Source organism: Nycticebus coucang, chromosome 2 (genome assembly GCF_027406575.1).
Source record: "Nycticebus coucang isolate mNycCou1 chromosome 2, mNycCou1.pri, whole genome shotgun sequence".
In the NCBI taxonomy this organism is placed as follows: domain Eukaryota; kingdom Metazoa; phylum Chordata; class Mammalia; order Primates; family Lorisidae; genus Nycticebus; species Nycticebus coucang.
In genome coordinates this window covers 145,908,409-145,924,199 of record NC_069781.1, presented here as the reverse complement: position 1 = coordinate 145,924,199, position 15,791 = coordinate 145,908,409, and the positions used below count along the sequence as shown (strand labels likewise).

The window sequence follows — 15,791 nt, the reverse complement described above, 5'->3', positions numbered from 1 at the left end:
GGGAATAGCCATTGGAAAGAATGACACTGTGAAGGCCCAGGCAGTGGTGAGGGCTGATTAACAGGATGCTGACATAGTGTACACTGTATCATATAGTGCAAGTAAAACAGGTGCATAAAATTATCTGTAGCAGCACCCGGTCGAATTTTTTAAGGCTTAGACTATATAGGCTTGTACATACTTGTATAGGCTTAGACTGTTCGGAGAGGTGCACACCAAGTTACCAGGGATTATCCTGGACAGGAAGGGTTATGACTTTTTTAATGTTTCTATTAATTTATAACTTTTGTAATCATTTTTGTAAAAGAACACATAGAGAAACTGACTCAAAAGCAGCAAGACCATTTCTTCCCATGGCGTTCCAAACCAAATGAATCTCTCCTGGGCTTAAATAGAATTTTATTTCTGAAGGTAAGATGCTGGGTTCTACCCTTACAGCTCAGTAGAATTTAAAGAAACTGAACTTTTTTGCACTTTGAGTTCCACAATACAAAAGCAGAGAAGCTAGTGAACTCCATTATAATGTTTACAAATTAGTATCAAAAATTAGAAATGACATTTTAAGTTAAAGGTTTTTTTTCTTGTAGGTTGTTGCTATATATTTGAAATTGTGACTAGAGTTAAAATAATGAAAAAATATGCAGTAGCTTTGAATAGGGAAATAGAGGCCCACAGGCTTACTCAGAAGGTTGACCAATAGATAGATTGTAGGCTATTGCAGAAAGACCTTTAGCACCCATTCTCATGATTTCATGTAATCTAACAACAAAACAGCGTGCTGCATCTCAGCAAAATATCTAGTAAAAATGTTTAGCTAAAAAAGTAGGACAGGTAAGTTACCTGGAAAAACGTTACAAAAGAGAATTTAAAAGTTAAGTTTAAACAGGAGACAAGTCATTTATTCTTCCTCATGGGAGCTACTGTTAGATGTTAGGTCTTGAGCAAAGTCACCTTAAAGTTCTCCAAGTAAATGTTATAATCTGAGAGATTTGTTTCATTTGCAAAAGGATTGGTCTGAAAAACTATTTCTTTTGGGATTGTTTTATCTAGAAAAAGAATTTAAGGCCAATCAAATGTTTAGTGTGTATGTGTATATAGATATATATAGAGAGAATATTTTTGTGCTTAGGTTTCTATGCTGTGTTAAACACTTAGAAATTTTCCTTTCTTATAATTGAGGCTTTTTTCCCCTTTTCCAAATCACCCAGACCCAAAGTAATATCTTTACATAAAGAAAAAAAAATCTGTCTTTACAGATTTATTTGAAAGAATTACTAGAGGCTCAGCACCTGTAGCTCAGTGGGTAGGGTGCCGGTCACGTACACTGGGGCTGGCGGGTTCGAGCCCAGCCAGGATCTGCTAAAAACAATGACAGCTACAACAACAACAACAAAAATAGCTGGGCATTGTCGTGGACGCCTGTAGTCCCAGCTACTTGGGAGGTAGAGGCAAGAGAATTGCTTGAGCCCAAGAGTTTGAGGTTGCTGTAATTACATTGGACGCCATGGCACTCTATCGAAGGCAACATAGTGAGACTCTGTCTCAAAAAAAAAAAAAAAAAAAAAAAGAATTACTAGAGATAAAATTGAGCAGTAATAGAATTTAAGCCCTCTAGTCTATTATTTTGCTTAGAGAGAGGTGAAGGAATATTTAAATACATTAGGAAAATACCTATGTATGTACCTTAACATGCGTGTAAAGTTACACTTTACAGATGTTCAGTCTCTATCTAAGTAAATATTTTTACACGGCATTGTGTTGCACTTCTTAACAAGAAGATGACAATATAAACACATTCACTAACCAGATGCCAGGAATTGTTCTGAGTATTTTCTATTTACTATTTCACGTCATCTTAACAATTCTATAAGTACACTTCTTCCACAGTTTACAAATGAGTATCTGAGAGGTTCAGAAAGTCACTCAAGATCCCATAGCTGCTAAATGCCAGAGCCAGGACGTACTGCAGCTGATCTGGCTCCAGAATCCAAGCTCATAACCACACTTTGCCTGTAAGTGGGATTCAAGAGGGAGAACTTTGTGGCTATGCAGGGCTGTATCTGTTAGGTGAGAGGTGTGGTATCTACCGCCTATAGTGGCAGCTGGAATTTAGTCTTTGTAGGTTCACTGCTTCAGGCTTACAAGTCTTAAGAATACCCAGAGTTTCCAGTTAAACGCGCATGTTCTTGAATGGAATGTGAATGGATAATGACAGTGGCGCAGCACAACCTCAGTGACTGGAGCAGCAGAGGAAGGAGGGCGGACTTGCAAAGGCAGCAGCTGACTAGCTGACAAAAATCAGAGGACTTCTGCTAAAGATCAAAAAAAGATAACCAGCAGGGGTTTTCCATAAGATGTGGGGACTTCATCATATACTTTCACTGTGTGCCATCTACCATCTCCTTTGATGCCAGGAAGTACAAGGCAGCTGGCACTCACTGCATCGATGTGTTTGCTAACTACTTACCTTTCCTTTGTCACACAGCAGTCAGCAGGCCTTCTTGCTGGAGAATGTCCCTTGCAACAACGCAAGCTGTGAGGAGGCACACCGCATGTTTAAAGTCTACTGGGAGCTGGCGGGCCTAAACCAGATCAAGGATGCCATGGCTGCCACCTTCTTTGACATCTACGAAGATGTGAGTTCAGAGCTGTGCTGTGTGTTTGGAGTCCGACTGCAATCTACCTCGTCTCACTTTAGCTTCATCCCGTTTGCCCAGAAAATGTAAACGACATAATGAAAGCAAATGAGTTGATAAAGGAAAGTCCCTTTTAATATCAAATGGCAGAGACACAAATTTATTGACATCACTGGCTGATCAGTATGGTCAAATAAGAAAGCTCCCTTATCTCATTTTTTGCTTATTGGGATTGGACCACTGAAGAACCTTGCTCTGAGTCTGGCAAATCATGTTTAGCAGTAAACAGCACTGCCAGTAGGTGACAGACCCTGAACCTGGGCAAGATCACAAAAGGATGCGTCCAGTCCTCATGCTATCTCCGTGCACTGGAAGCAGCACCTGCTTGCACACGTTCTTGCCACTCTGTCCTTAGCTGCTCAATGACATTGTGAAAGGCTTTCAGGGCTCTGATTTCCCCTTTTCTAAAGTGAAAAGCCAGTTTTCCACTCAAAAAATAAAAAATAAAAAACTATGTTAAATTAATGTCACAATAAATCTTCGTAGGATAATTTATTTTAAAAAGTTGTCTCCATTTACCTTGTTTGTGGTTTCACTTTGTTTTGTTTTTTATAAGAGGCTTATTCTCAGTTATATGAATTATTCAGGTCCTTTTCCCCTGTATTGCTCTTGCTATCAAATCTCACGTTATTTCAGTTTTCAATAGTATTCCAAGCATAAAGTAACTGGCAGAAATATGACAAGGAGAAAAATCAAGAGAATTGACTATCAGTTTTTAATTTCTGTATATGAAAACATCATAAAAGAACTAAAAATTTGTTTTTAAATCTAGAAAATAGGATCGGTTCCCGTAGCTCCACGGTTAGGGCACCGGCCACATACACCTGGGCTGGTGAGTTCAAACCTGGCCCAGGCGTGCAAAACACAATGACAACAACAAAATATCCAGGCATTGTGGCAGGTGCCTGTAGTCCCAGCTACTTGGGAGGTAGAGGCAAGAGAATTGCTTGAGCCCAAGAGTTTGAGGTTGCTGTGAGCTGTGATGCCACCGCACTCTACCAAGGGCAACAAAATAAGACTCTGTCTCAAAAAACAAAAGAATCTGGGAAATAAATTTACTGGGAATGACTCTGAAATTAGTATCTTTTATGGTTCATACCACCTGATAAGTCACAAAAAATTCTCTGGAAAAATAGAAGATAGTGAATTTACAGGAAAGACCCAAGTTGCTAACATGTGAAAAATATATGATATCAACCTCACAAAGAGTCAGAAGAATAACAATTTAAATCAGCAAACCTTTTTTTCTTCAATTAAGTGAACAAAGCTTCCTTCTGCCTTTTATAGGAAAAACAAATCTAATATGCAGTAGTTACAGGGGCCTATGGAAAGACGCCCTCCCTGAAAGATGGGAAGGATCTGGTAGTCTATGTCATGAGTACACGTGGGTGGAAGAAGACACACCAAAATGCTAGCATTATCTCTAGAGACCAAAATTAGAGTTTTTCATTTTATTTGTATTTTATTATTCAATGTTGTATGCACAAACTGCACTTTTTATTTTTTTGAGACAGAGTCTTACTTTGTCACCGTCGGTAGAGTGCCGTGGCGTCATAGTTCACAGCAACCTCAATCTCTTGGGCTCAAGCGATTCTCTTGCCTCAGCCTCCCGAGTAGCCGGGACCACAGGCACCCACCACAACGCCGGCTATTTTTAGAGACGGGGTCTGGCACTAGTTCAGGCTGGTCTCGTACCTATGAGCTCAGACAATCTACCCACCTCCACCTCCCAGAGTGCTGGGATTACAGGCATGAGCCACCATGCCCGGCCCTGTAAACATTTTTAATAGTAATTTTATTTTAAATGGGTTGAATAAATAAGGCTTACAACTACATGATAAACATGCTGTGGGTTTTAATGGGTCCAGCAGCTTACTCATACCACTTTTGTTTTTGTTTTTCCAGGGAATCTTGGACATTGTAGTACTAAGCAAAGGGCACTCCAAGAATGATTATGTTATCCATACATTAAAAAATAACTTTGAAGCAGATGCTTATTTTGTTAAAGTCATTGGTGAGTATTTTAAGTATTAACAGTCTTGTTTGCTCTGTTTCACTGTCTCCTTCGTGGGCACACTCCCATGTGACGCATGTACAGCCTTCAGATCAGGAAATCAACATTCCTTAGACCTCATTCCTACTTCATCAGTTGTCCAAACAGTGACTCTTTTCTTTCTGGTCTAGGATTCTGTCCAGAAATATCTGTTGCATTTAATTTTCCCATCTTTTCAGACCTCTTCCATTGAAATTTTTGTTTAATTCTGTTTTTTATGTGCTAATCGGTTTTAAAGAATATATATCTTTACATCTGTGAGGTAACCCTGTTTTCTGATTACCCGATTCAGGTCATGAATTCTTTGCAGAAATTCCTCTGCAAGAAATTTCAGAATTGATGCTGCTTCTCATTGTACTGTATCAGGGAGCACACAATCTCGACCTGTCCCAGCACCTTGATGTTAACCTTGCTCACCTGGTCATGTTGATGATTACTAGGGTTCTCCACCTTAAATTCACTATTTATTCCTTTGTAATTGATTAGTATTTTGTAGGGGTTAAGAATCCATTGACAACTCCTGCCTGAATATCTGTCACGTACAGGCCCAAGAGAGGGAAAATTGACCTGAGTGGAAAGGTAGGAAATGAAGAAGAGGGACACACATGAGAACAGAACACAAAGGAGACGAGAGATGGGACAGTGTCGGGAGGACTGACGCAGCTGATGGCTGCAGCCAGCACCTGAACTGTCCAAACAGCTTTATTTGTACAGTGTCTTAACAAGGTTGCATAAATCTTAACACATGGGGTAGAGATCATCCTTTAAGAGAAAAAACTGTGCTTGCCAATAACAAGTATGCATGGGCTACATGACTTCTGGCAGGTGGAAAGAATGTTGTTAAAGGAGAAGCAGCTGGTGGTCATTCCCTGAGCGCTACTCCAGGCTGTGGGGGCCCTGTCCCTGCCCCATAGCCTGCTCCCCACATTTATCAAATAGAGATTTTCTATTCCCATCATTCCATTTACATTTATAACTTGGCATTCTACTGTTCATCGTGTAGCTCCCTCACCTTGAGCCTGGAATCAGACTTTTCTCCAAGGAGCCTGGTTCCTTCAGTAAGAGAGCAGTATTTGAAGACCCAGTTCTGAATGCTCGGTATGCTTGTTGCTAGTGGGTTGTCATTTTCCCAGGTTCTCTTCATGCCCAAAGCTATAAAAATACAGGTATGTCTTCACACACAAATATTATACATCTGTAACTATTTTTACATCTATTATAAACACTTTAAATGCAATAATTCCACTTCTAATCCATCATAGCACTTCAGAGTTCTTCCTAATTTTTCCATATTTGTAAATCTCTGGCAGTGAGAAACTTGGCTTCCATTATCCTCATTATGTTACTTATTTATTCACTACAACTAACTCCCAGCTGTGCCAGCTGTCTCCTCTACCCAATACCCACTTTTGTCATAAAGACCCTATACATGTTTTGTTATGTGTATGCCTATTTTATTTTCTTTGGAATGTTTGTAAATATTACTGTGTTTTTAAGTTTTGTTTCCACATGTTTTCCTCAGAGTGTCTGTCTGGTGACCTTGGGTCACTAGGATGATCCTCCTTAGTAAAATACAGCACACGTTTAGTCTCCATTTATTTTAGTGTAACATAATCTCCTGGCCTTCCTCCATTTCTTCATATAGAAATGAAATTGACTTTTATGTATTGATCTGATATATTGTGACCTTGCTCAACCAACTAATTGGTCCTAGGACTTTTTTTTGTAGATTCCTTAGAATTTTCTACATAGACAAACATGTCATCTACAAAGGGGAATAATTTTCTCCCTTTTTAAGCTGTTTACCTTTGATTTCCTTTTCTTGTGCTTGCTAGAATTTTCATTACTATGTTGAGTAAGAGTGATAGCCACTCTTAGTAACAAACATCGTTACCATGTTTCCAATCTTAAGGCGAGAACATTCCATCTTTCACCATTAAGCCTGATATTAGCTATAGGGTTTTTTTTTGGTAAATGCTCTGTATCATATTAAGAAGTTCCCACTATTTCTAGTTTGCTGAGATTTCATAATGAATTGGTGTGAAAGGTGACTTTTTGTGTGTGACTATTATTACAGCCAACACCAAGATAGCTGTGTCAATACATTCATCAATGGCATATGTACTTTGTAGAAATTTATTGAAATGAGCATAAATAGTTGAACACAGAAAAGCAACAGAATAATGAATGAGTGTTAATTCTGAGAGAGGAAATTGACAAAATACATGTCCTTCCTCCCTGCACAGCAAATGCACTTTTATTTCAACTTAGTAGCACCCACAGTTGACTGGCCTTTGAGACTTAACGCTCCACAAAATACTGATATATAAGTCTAACCATCTTTATGCTTTTATCATCCACTTCATCATCTCCTCTCCTTTGCCATTTTCAAGGAGGTATTACTTGGCTGTTTTAGAGTTAAAAAGATTAAAGTGTACTGTTCATTTGGTATGCTACTAACTTACGTAATTTGAAGTGTATTTTCCTATCTCAGTGGTTTTTCTTCAGCTTCAAACCTCTAGAAGATATATGACAATGCTTAAAACTTTTGCTAGCCCTAATTGTATATGTAATTAGAATAACCAAATTCAGTTAATTTTTTGAGGATGAATTATTAAATCCAGGGTAGATTTGACTGATGCAGATTTTGGTCCGAAGGGAGACTCAGCAGACATCGCCATCTCAGAGTGTCTGTCTGGTGACCTTGGGTCACTAGGATGATCCTCCTTAGTAAAATATAGCACACGTTTAGTCTCCATTATTTTAGTGTAACATAATCTCCTGGCCTTCCTCCATCCACTCCAGAACATTTGAGAAATATAGATCTATTTGTGTCATTTGTAGTAGCATCTCTCTCTCCTAGTATCCTGTGATAGGAAAAGCAACCTAAAGGTAGTATCTGTCTTACTCGTCTTTAAATAACCAAAGCCTAATGCAGGACCTGGGGGCATTTGGGAAATACATGCCAAATGAACAGTCAGTTCTCTTTCAAGGCAAGGATTGGCTACTTTGATTTAAGAATATTCCCTTCTTCTCTAGTATTCAGGCAACGCTCAGTGCCCCAACCCCATCTTGTATATCTAAGAAGGATTCTCCTAAAAACGTGAAGCTCCCAGATTGTTTATTTTCTCATATCAGAGATACAGCTGGTCAATAGAGATCACAGTGCCCCCGTGCATGAGTTACCCTTTCCCAGTTTAACTTCTTAAGTGTACCCATCTCTGTTAGATTCCCTGTGACTAGAAACTCTAACACATGTGATTTACCAAGCTTACACCAAAAATGAACAGAAAGACTAACACACAATGAGCAATAGGAGATTTCTCTCTTGTCACCTGAATGAGATGCTATAAAAATAACTCTTTTGCTTTAACCTAGAATAAATGCTGCTGGCTACACCCTGACCTGATCACTATATATGATATGTGTTGAAACATCACTTTGTATCCCATGAATATCAAGACATTACTGTGTACCATATGAATATGTATAGTTATTACTTGTCAATCAAAAAAAGTTTAAAAAATGTAAATGCAAAACATATATATTAAATTTAAATTGATAATTCTCTTTCAAAATGTTTTCTTTCTGTTTAGTGAGCTAGCTGTAGGATTTGTGTTCTTCATCTGAATTCTGCTGATATACTTTAAAGGAACTTTTCTTCAAAGAAACATAGATGCATTCCTTAGTTTACCTGAGTGTGGCATGTTGATGTGTAAGCATTACTGTGTACACTTGCATGGGCTGACATTAGTCCTTGTCAGAATACAAGTTAGGCATCAGGCAACTTGACCAAGTCTAACCTAATGCAACATTTCAACCACCTCCATAAAACAACACAGACATCTTTTATGAATCAGTTTTAGTTGCTAGAAAACTTATTCTACATCAAGTAAAAATGTGTATGTTTAGTTCTGTCTATTCATGCTCATGATATAATAGACTCTTGATTAGTATCTGTTAAAAAAAACAATTATAATAAAATAACTGCAGTTTTTAACCTTATGGCAAACCCTGACTTTTAAATGTAGTCGCAAAATACTGAGAATGCATCATGGTCCTGTTTAGGAAAAAGGAGACTTTCTGAAAGAATTTAATAGTAAGATAACGAACTACTTCAAAATAAAATGACATGTCTGACGTTCTTTAAAGTAATCCAAAGAAATAGAAGGTGGGGTATAGATGAGACAAGACTGCCACATGTTGTTGATAGTTGTTGAAATTTTGTGTAGAGATTTGAGGTTTATTATGCTATGTCAATTTTATATACTTAGTAGAAACCCCCTGTAGGTGACCACCTCTTTAAATTGACTTAATTTTCATAGACCAAACACGTATCACGTGTGCTCAATGGAAGCCTGACCTCTACATACTGACGACCTCTGTAAGTTGCATCTTAAGCACTTGGTCTGTGACACACAATATTAATTTACCCGCTGCAACTTGACCAGTGGAGTCCGTTGTACACCAAGGAGCAGAAGGGTGGCCCTTGCCCCTTAGTTGTATTATTTTTTTCTTTAGTATAAGTTGCTTTTTCATGTTTTATTATTACCACATGTTAGATTAGGCCTAAAATCCTGGTGTTCATCACATGTTGCAGAAGATTTTTTTCAACATGAAGCCTGTGTTTGAACTGTAGGTATATCCTACAATTACTGAAAATTTTTACAGTTAATGGAGACATGATCACACAAAGGAACAACTCAAAGAGCTGACACTGAAGGAAAACGTTGATCTACATTTTCTGGAAAGCAGCAGCCAAAGAAAGATGTTGGAACATTTTGGTGTTAGGGAGACCACAGTTAGCAACATCCACACAAGTAAGCATGAGCACTGGGAGGGATGCGGTGAGGAAAGTCGAGACCTGCAGCAGAACAGCAGGGAAACTTCCCTCAGGCAAGTCAGTGAAGCCACAGGAAGCTCAAACCAACCAGGGAAGTTCACACCGGAATCCCATGGTCAGTGATCAAAGAAGTCCCTAAAAAATTCTCACAGGAATTCAAGTTGGCAAATTTCCAAGCATCAAGTGGTTGGCTCAAGAAATTTAAACTGTGACCTGAGATCTCCAGAAAGTCTCATGTAGTGAATCCAGTGAGTTTCAGTAGAGGTTGTGGAAGAGTTCACCAGGAAGGCCCCAGCTTCCGCAGAGGCTTCAGGGATGACAACATCTTTAAGGCTGACAAGTGCAGGCACTTTTTTCAAGGAGATGCCTGGGGGACGGCACCTGTGGCTCAAGGAGTAGGGCACCAGCCCCATATACCGGAGATGGTGGGTTCAAACCCGGTCCTGGCAAAAAACTGCAAAAAAAAAAAGGAGATGCCTGACAGGAGCTTTGTCATGAAGGTGATAAATATAAGAGTGGAGAATTTTCCAAAGAACGTCTCATAGTTCTGCTTTGTACAACTTACCTGGAGAGAAACTAAAGCCCTTGGTGATTGGTAAATGAGCAAATCCATTTACATTCTAGAACCTGAGGCCTGAAGCCCCCCCGCCATCCCCCAACACCCTAGTCATTTTGATATCAAACAAACGTGCTTGGATGATTGGTGCTGTATTTGAGGAATGGGTAAGGGCTATTGACCAGTCTGTTCTCCTGACAATAGACAACTCTCCTGGCTATCCGCAAGTGAATCATCTCACCAGTGTGACCTGAAATATCTGCCTCCAAACATGATCTCAGAAGTCCAGCCTCAGGACCAAAACATTTAAAATTCACTACCAAGCCCTGCTCCTACAGTGGGTCATCACTGAAACACAACCTGTTATCTGCCATAGAAACAGCTTCATCCACCCTGACAGTTAACTCTCTGGGTGCTGTTCTCTCCGTCGGTTCTGCTTGAAATAAAGTTCAGCTGGAAATAGAAGTGTTTCAGCTAAGTTGGATTTGTCACAACCCTCTGATGCTTTGGTCCCATCAGACAGTCCATCTCCCACGGCAGATCTCAACATGAGTAAATTTTGAAGGTTTTGTTGCAGTGGAGTTTAGTGTGGCAACCTGTAACGAACCTGACCCAGTTTTCTAAGCACGATTGACCCAGGTACAAACCAGCATAAAAGAGGAAGTAGAAGCAGCTGAGGAAGTGGAAGAAGCAAGTGAGGGACAGAAACTGCAGAGACTCCAAAGTAAGAAGATGTCAGGCATCTGACAATGCAGCTTACGTCGTTCACTGTGGAAGGAAAAGTGCCCGGGAGTGCTGGGTGGTGTAGCCAGCAGGAGAGGGCTGTCTCCACTTAAGAATAAGAAAACAAAGATTGACTCTTTTTAGAAAGAGCAACTAAACCATGAGAAAAGAGAAAATGCACTGATTTTTCATGATGCCGTATGTAGGATTTCACTGTGTTGATTATATACAATTCTGCATGATATTCCCTAATAACAGTTGTACAGGAAAGTAAAGCACACCTGTGTGTCAGTGCGACAGGCCTGACTCCCTGTGTTGACCACCTGTGTGTGTTAATCTGTCTGTTACAGCCTTGTGGGTGGTCAACTTACACAGGTTTTACTGTATTTGAAATTTTGTTTGAAAATTTCCAGGGTAGATATTTTATTTAAAAAAAAAAAACCTAAGAGACTCTTGAGAATCTATAGTCTGGGGAGTTCACGAACCTCTGGCCTTCGATTTCAAGAAGTCTGATTAGGTGGCCCCCCTGTCTGAGTAACATTATCAAGAGGAAAGGGGAAAGGATTCTCCACCCATCTCAAAGCTGAAAACCAGAGCCAGCCAATTTGGTGCAAGAGGTTGCAGTTTTAGAAAACAAGATAACTTTGCATTAAAGGTATTAGCATAAATATTAATAACATACTTTACAGAAAGGTCACAGGAAATTAGATGCCAATTTAAAGCAATCATTTAGAAGAAAAATAACCTTCTGGTTGTTCTGAGATGCCCTTCTACTCTTCCCTTTGATGATTAGTTGTTTGCCTTAAGTCAAACAGCTCCTAGTATATAATTATCCTTCAAAGCCACCTACAATGTCCAGAGTTGATTTTGCTCTAAATTATTCTGCTCAAACCAGCCTATGTTAAATGTCACTATTTTTACAGTTAAGGAAATTTAGGTACCTAAGCTTTTATATGTGGTTATGGCAAAGTACAACTATCCTCCTTCCTGTCTCCCCCACACCCCTTCACTCATTACTACAGATCCATAGTACTATATAAAGACAGGGCCCACATGTGTTACAGAATTGTGGGATTCTCGTGCTCTCTCGAATCAAAATTGATTACTAGCCCTAATCTTTTCTGTTATTCCTATCAGATACATTTGGAGGTTCTCAATCCTAATTCTGTTCTACTAGAATTTAACTCAAGTTTCTAAAAACATATTTGAACCTTTATTTCCCCTAACACTTTTATTTTTTTTTTTTTTTTTACATTTTTTTTTTTTTTTTTTTTTTTATTGTTGGGGATTCATTGAGGGTACAATAAGCCAGTTACACTGATTGCAATTGTTAGGTAAAGTCCCTCTTGCAATCATGTCTTGCCCCCATAAAATGTGACACACACTAAGGCCCCACCCTCCTCCCGCCATCCCTCTTTCTGCTTCCCCCCCCATAACCTTAATTGTCATTAATTGTCCTCATATCAAGATTGAGTACATAGGATTCATGCTTCTCCATTTTTGTGATGCTTTACTAAGAATAATGTCTTCCACTTCCATCCAGGTTAATACGAAGGATGTAAAGTCTCCATTTTTTTTAATGGCTGAATAGTATTCCATGGTATACATATACCACAGCTTGTTAATCCATTCCTGGGTTGGTGGGCATTTAGGCTGTTTCCACATTTTGGCAATGGTAAATTGAGCTGCAATAAACAGTCTAGTACAAGTGTCCTTATGATAAAAGGATTTTTTTCCTTCTGGGTAGATGCCCAGTAATGGGATTGCAGGATCGAATGGGAGGTCTAGGTTGAGTGCTTTGAGGTTTCTCCATACTTCCTTCCAGAAAGGTTGTACTAGTTTGCAGTCCCACCAGCAGTGTAAAAGTGTTCCCTTCTCTCCACATCCACGCCAGCATCTGCAGTTTTGAGATTTTGTGATGTGGGCCATTCTCACTGGGGTTAGATGATATCTCAGGGTTGTTTTGATTTGCATTTCTCTAATATATAGAGATGATGAACATTTTTTCATGTGTTTGTTAGCCATTCGTCTGTCGTCTTTAGAGAAAGTTCTATTCATGTCTCTTGCCCATTGATATAAGGGATTGTTGGCTTTTTTCATGTGGATTAATTTGAGTTCTCTATAGATCCTGGTTATCAAGCTTTTGTCTGATTGAAAATATGCAAATATCCTTTCCCATTGTGTAGGTTGTCTCTTTGCTTTGGTTATTGTCTCCTTAGCTGTACAGAAGCTTTTCAGTTTAATGAAGTCCCATTTGTTTATTTTTGTTGTTGTTGCCATTGTCATGGCAGTCTTCTTCATGAAGTCTTCCCCCAGGCCAATATCTTCCAGTGTTTTTCCTATGCTTTCTTTGAGGATTTTTATTGTTTCATGCCTTAAGTTTAAGTCCTTTATCCATCTTGAATCAATTTTTGTGAGTGGGGAAAGGTGTGGGTCCAGTTTCAGTCTTTTACATGTAGACATCCAGTTCTCCCAACACCATTTATTGAATAGGGAGTCTTTCCCCCAAGGTAAGTTCTTGTTTGGTTTATCAAAGATTAGGTGGTTGTAAGATGTTAGTTTCATTTCTTGGTGTTCAATTCGATTCCAAGTGTCTATGTCTCTGTTTTTGTGCCAGTACCATGCTGTCTTGAGCACTATGGCTTTGTAGTACAGACTAAAATCTGGTATGCTGATGCCCCCAGCTTTATTTTTGTTACTAAGACCCCTAACACTTTTAAAATTTTAAGAGTATCTTCACCTTTAGTTATCAAATGAGACCTTTCCTTTAGCATTAAGAAGTTTAATTTCTAGATAATTTTATTTTACCTTTTATGCTGCCTTAATGATTTCAACCACAGTATCGATGATTAAAGTTCACCATATTCCTCTCCTTTTTGTATATACCACATCTTTCCCTTTCTTCATTCCAGTTCGTGTTCATTTTTGGTAGCATACTTCCTCTTAGTGATTTTCAGAAAAATTATACTTAGGTTGATATATTTTCTGAGAGCCAGTGTGTCTTAAAATATTTTTCTCTTGCCCTTACATATTAACACTAGATTTGCCAGTCTCGGGTTTTATGAATGCTGCCCTTTTCCTCCTGCACCCACAGTAGCCCTCTCTCATCCAGGATTTGTGCTTTCTATGGTTCCGGCTACCAACAGTCAACCATAGTCTGGAAATAGCTGAGTTCAGAACAATAAGAGATCTTGAGAGCAAGAGAGACCACATGCACATAACTTTCATTACAGCGTATTATAACCCTTGTATTTTATTATTGTTAATCTCTTCTGGGCCTGATTTATAAATTAAATATTATCATAGGTGTGTACTTATAGGGGAAAACATCATGTACATAGGGTTTGGTGCTACCCTGGTTTCAGGCCTGTCTGAGGATCTTGGAGTGCATCCCCTGTAGGATGGTGGTCTTTGGCATTTCCTTCTTTTCCTGAATGTTCTGTTTAGGTGAGGATCATTTATATGATTGTTCACATTAGTCTTCCTTCTTAAAAGATGTTGTTTTTCTTCATGTGTCCGAAAATCAGGTTAGTAGGTAATGTGAATGGCAAAAGCTATCATGTCCCTCTGCAACTCTGCCCAGCAGACCACTGCTGCTGCTGCCCTTCTCCCCATCTCTCCTCGCCAGGCAGGGGTTCCTTCTTGGTTTTGGAGCAACAAGCTGCAAGCCAACCAGAGGTACAACTGGACTTGAACAAAGTGTAATTTAATAGTAGTGTGGAGCTTTCAGACAGCTCAGCAAAATTGATGCCTTAGAAGTGCACTGCACCCACCTCCTCTGTGAGAGTCACCAGTGAGGGACACCATGCAAGTCCTGACCTTACCCCATGTCCTCAACCAGGGGATTGCCAGGCTGTCTGGGTGCGGACAGTTTGCTTCCCGAGAGAGAAGGAAAGCTGTAGGGAGACCATCGCTGCTTTACTGTTTTGTGTTAGCTCATTCCATAGGCCAGAAGTTTGTTATTCTGGCAACACTCTGATGTTACTTAGGGCACTGTCTAGAAGAACCAGCAAATCTCCACTTTACTTTCCAGCAAGAACCACCTCATGACAAATGTAGCTCCTCTTGTGAGCATCTGGCCCTGTTCCCAGAGACCTTCAGCTCGCCCTTCCCCTGGCCCCACCCTGCGTGCCTTTGTTCTCCACTGCTGAGGCTCAGAGGTGAAAGGTTCCTCAATGGTCTGCCAGGGCCTGCCCACTGCTGCCCCAGTAGCTCTCCGTGCTGGTGAGGACAATTTCGCTTTTTCCTTAGTCCCCCTCACCTGTTGAGTATCCTTTTAAAAGTTCTCAAAATATCTGCTGTTCATATATTTTTTAATCATTTCATTGATTTTTAGGGAATTAAGGGAGATAATATGTTTTGCATTTGCATGTATGGTGTACAGTGTAATGTTTTAATATATGTGTATATTGTAAAATGATTAAATCAAGCTAATTAACACATTTGTCATCTCCCATACTTATGGAGAAAGGAGACCACAAGGTAGCCGAGAGGTTTAGGTCAGCTTTGTTCAAAGGGACAGCAGCCTGCCTGGGCAGTGCTAAGATGGCGTCTGCCCTGAGGGTATCAGAACCTTTCATATGGGTCCCTACCGGGTGGGGAAATTCTGTTCTTGCCCAGAAAGTTAGGGTCCTTAGGCATGAACTTCTGAGGGGTAGGGTTCCTCAAATTCTTCATCTCCTTTGTCTTAGGGGTGAGGGGTTGTGTATGACTGCATTAGGCCCCCCAAAACTTAAATCATTTTCTGTCCAGTATGTTTTTAAAGGTCAGATTTCTCCTGAATTTAGCAAAAGTTTTAGCAAATGTATATGTGTATAAAATATGTATATGCATATGTTTATACATGTATAAAACATAACTCATATTTAATATATTTGTACATATAAAGAACAAGATTACTCAGAAGATTTTTCACTTTAT

General features: G+C 39.4%; 1 protein-coding gene across 2 annotated transcripts in view; it reads left to right on the top strand.

Moving 5' to 3' along the window:
• Window positions 1–15,791, top strand: part of ITFG1 (integrin alpha FG-GAP repeat containing 1) — a 302,922-nt gene that overhangs the window by 222,641 nt on the left and 64,490 nt on the right. For both annotated transcript variants that reach the window (XM_053582100.1, XM_053582101.1), the window contains exons 11-12: window positions 2,486–2,636; window positions 4,602–4,710. In XM_053582100.1, the coding sequence (XP_053438075.1) occupies window positions 2,486–2,636; window positions 4,602–4,710 (260 nt within the window). The remainder of the gene's footprint in view (window positions 1–2,485; window positions 2,637–4,601; window positions 4,711–15,791) is intronic.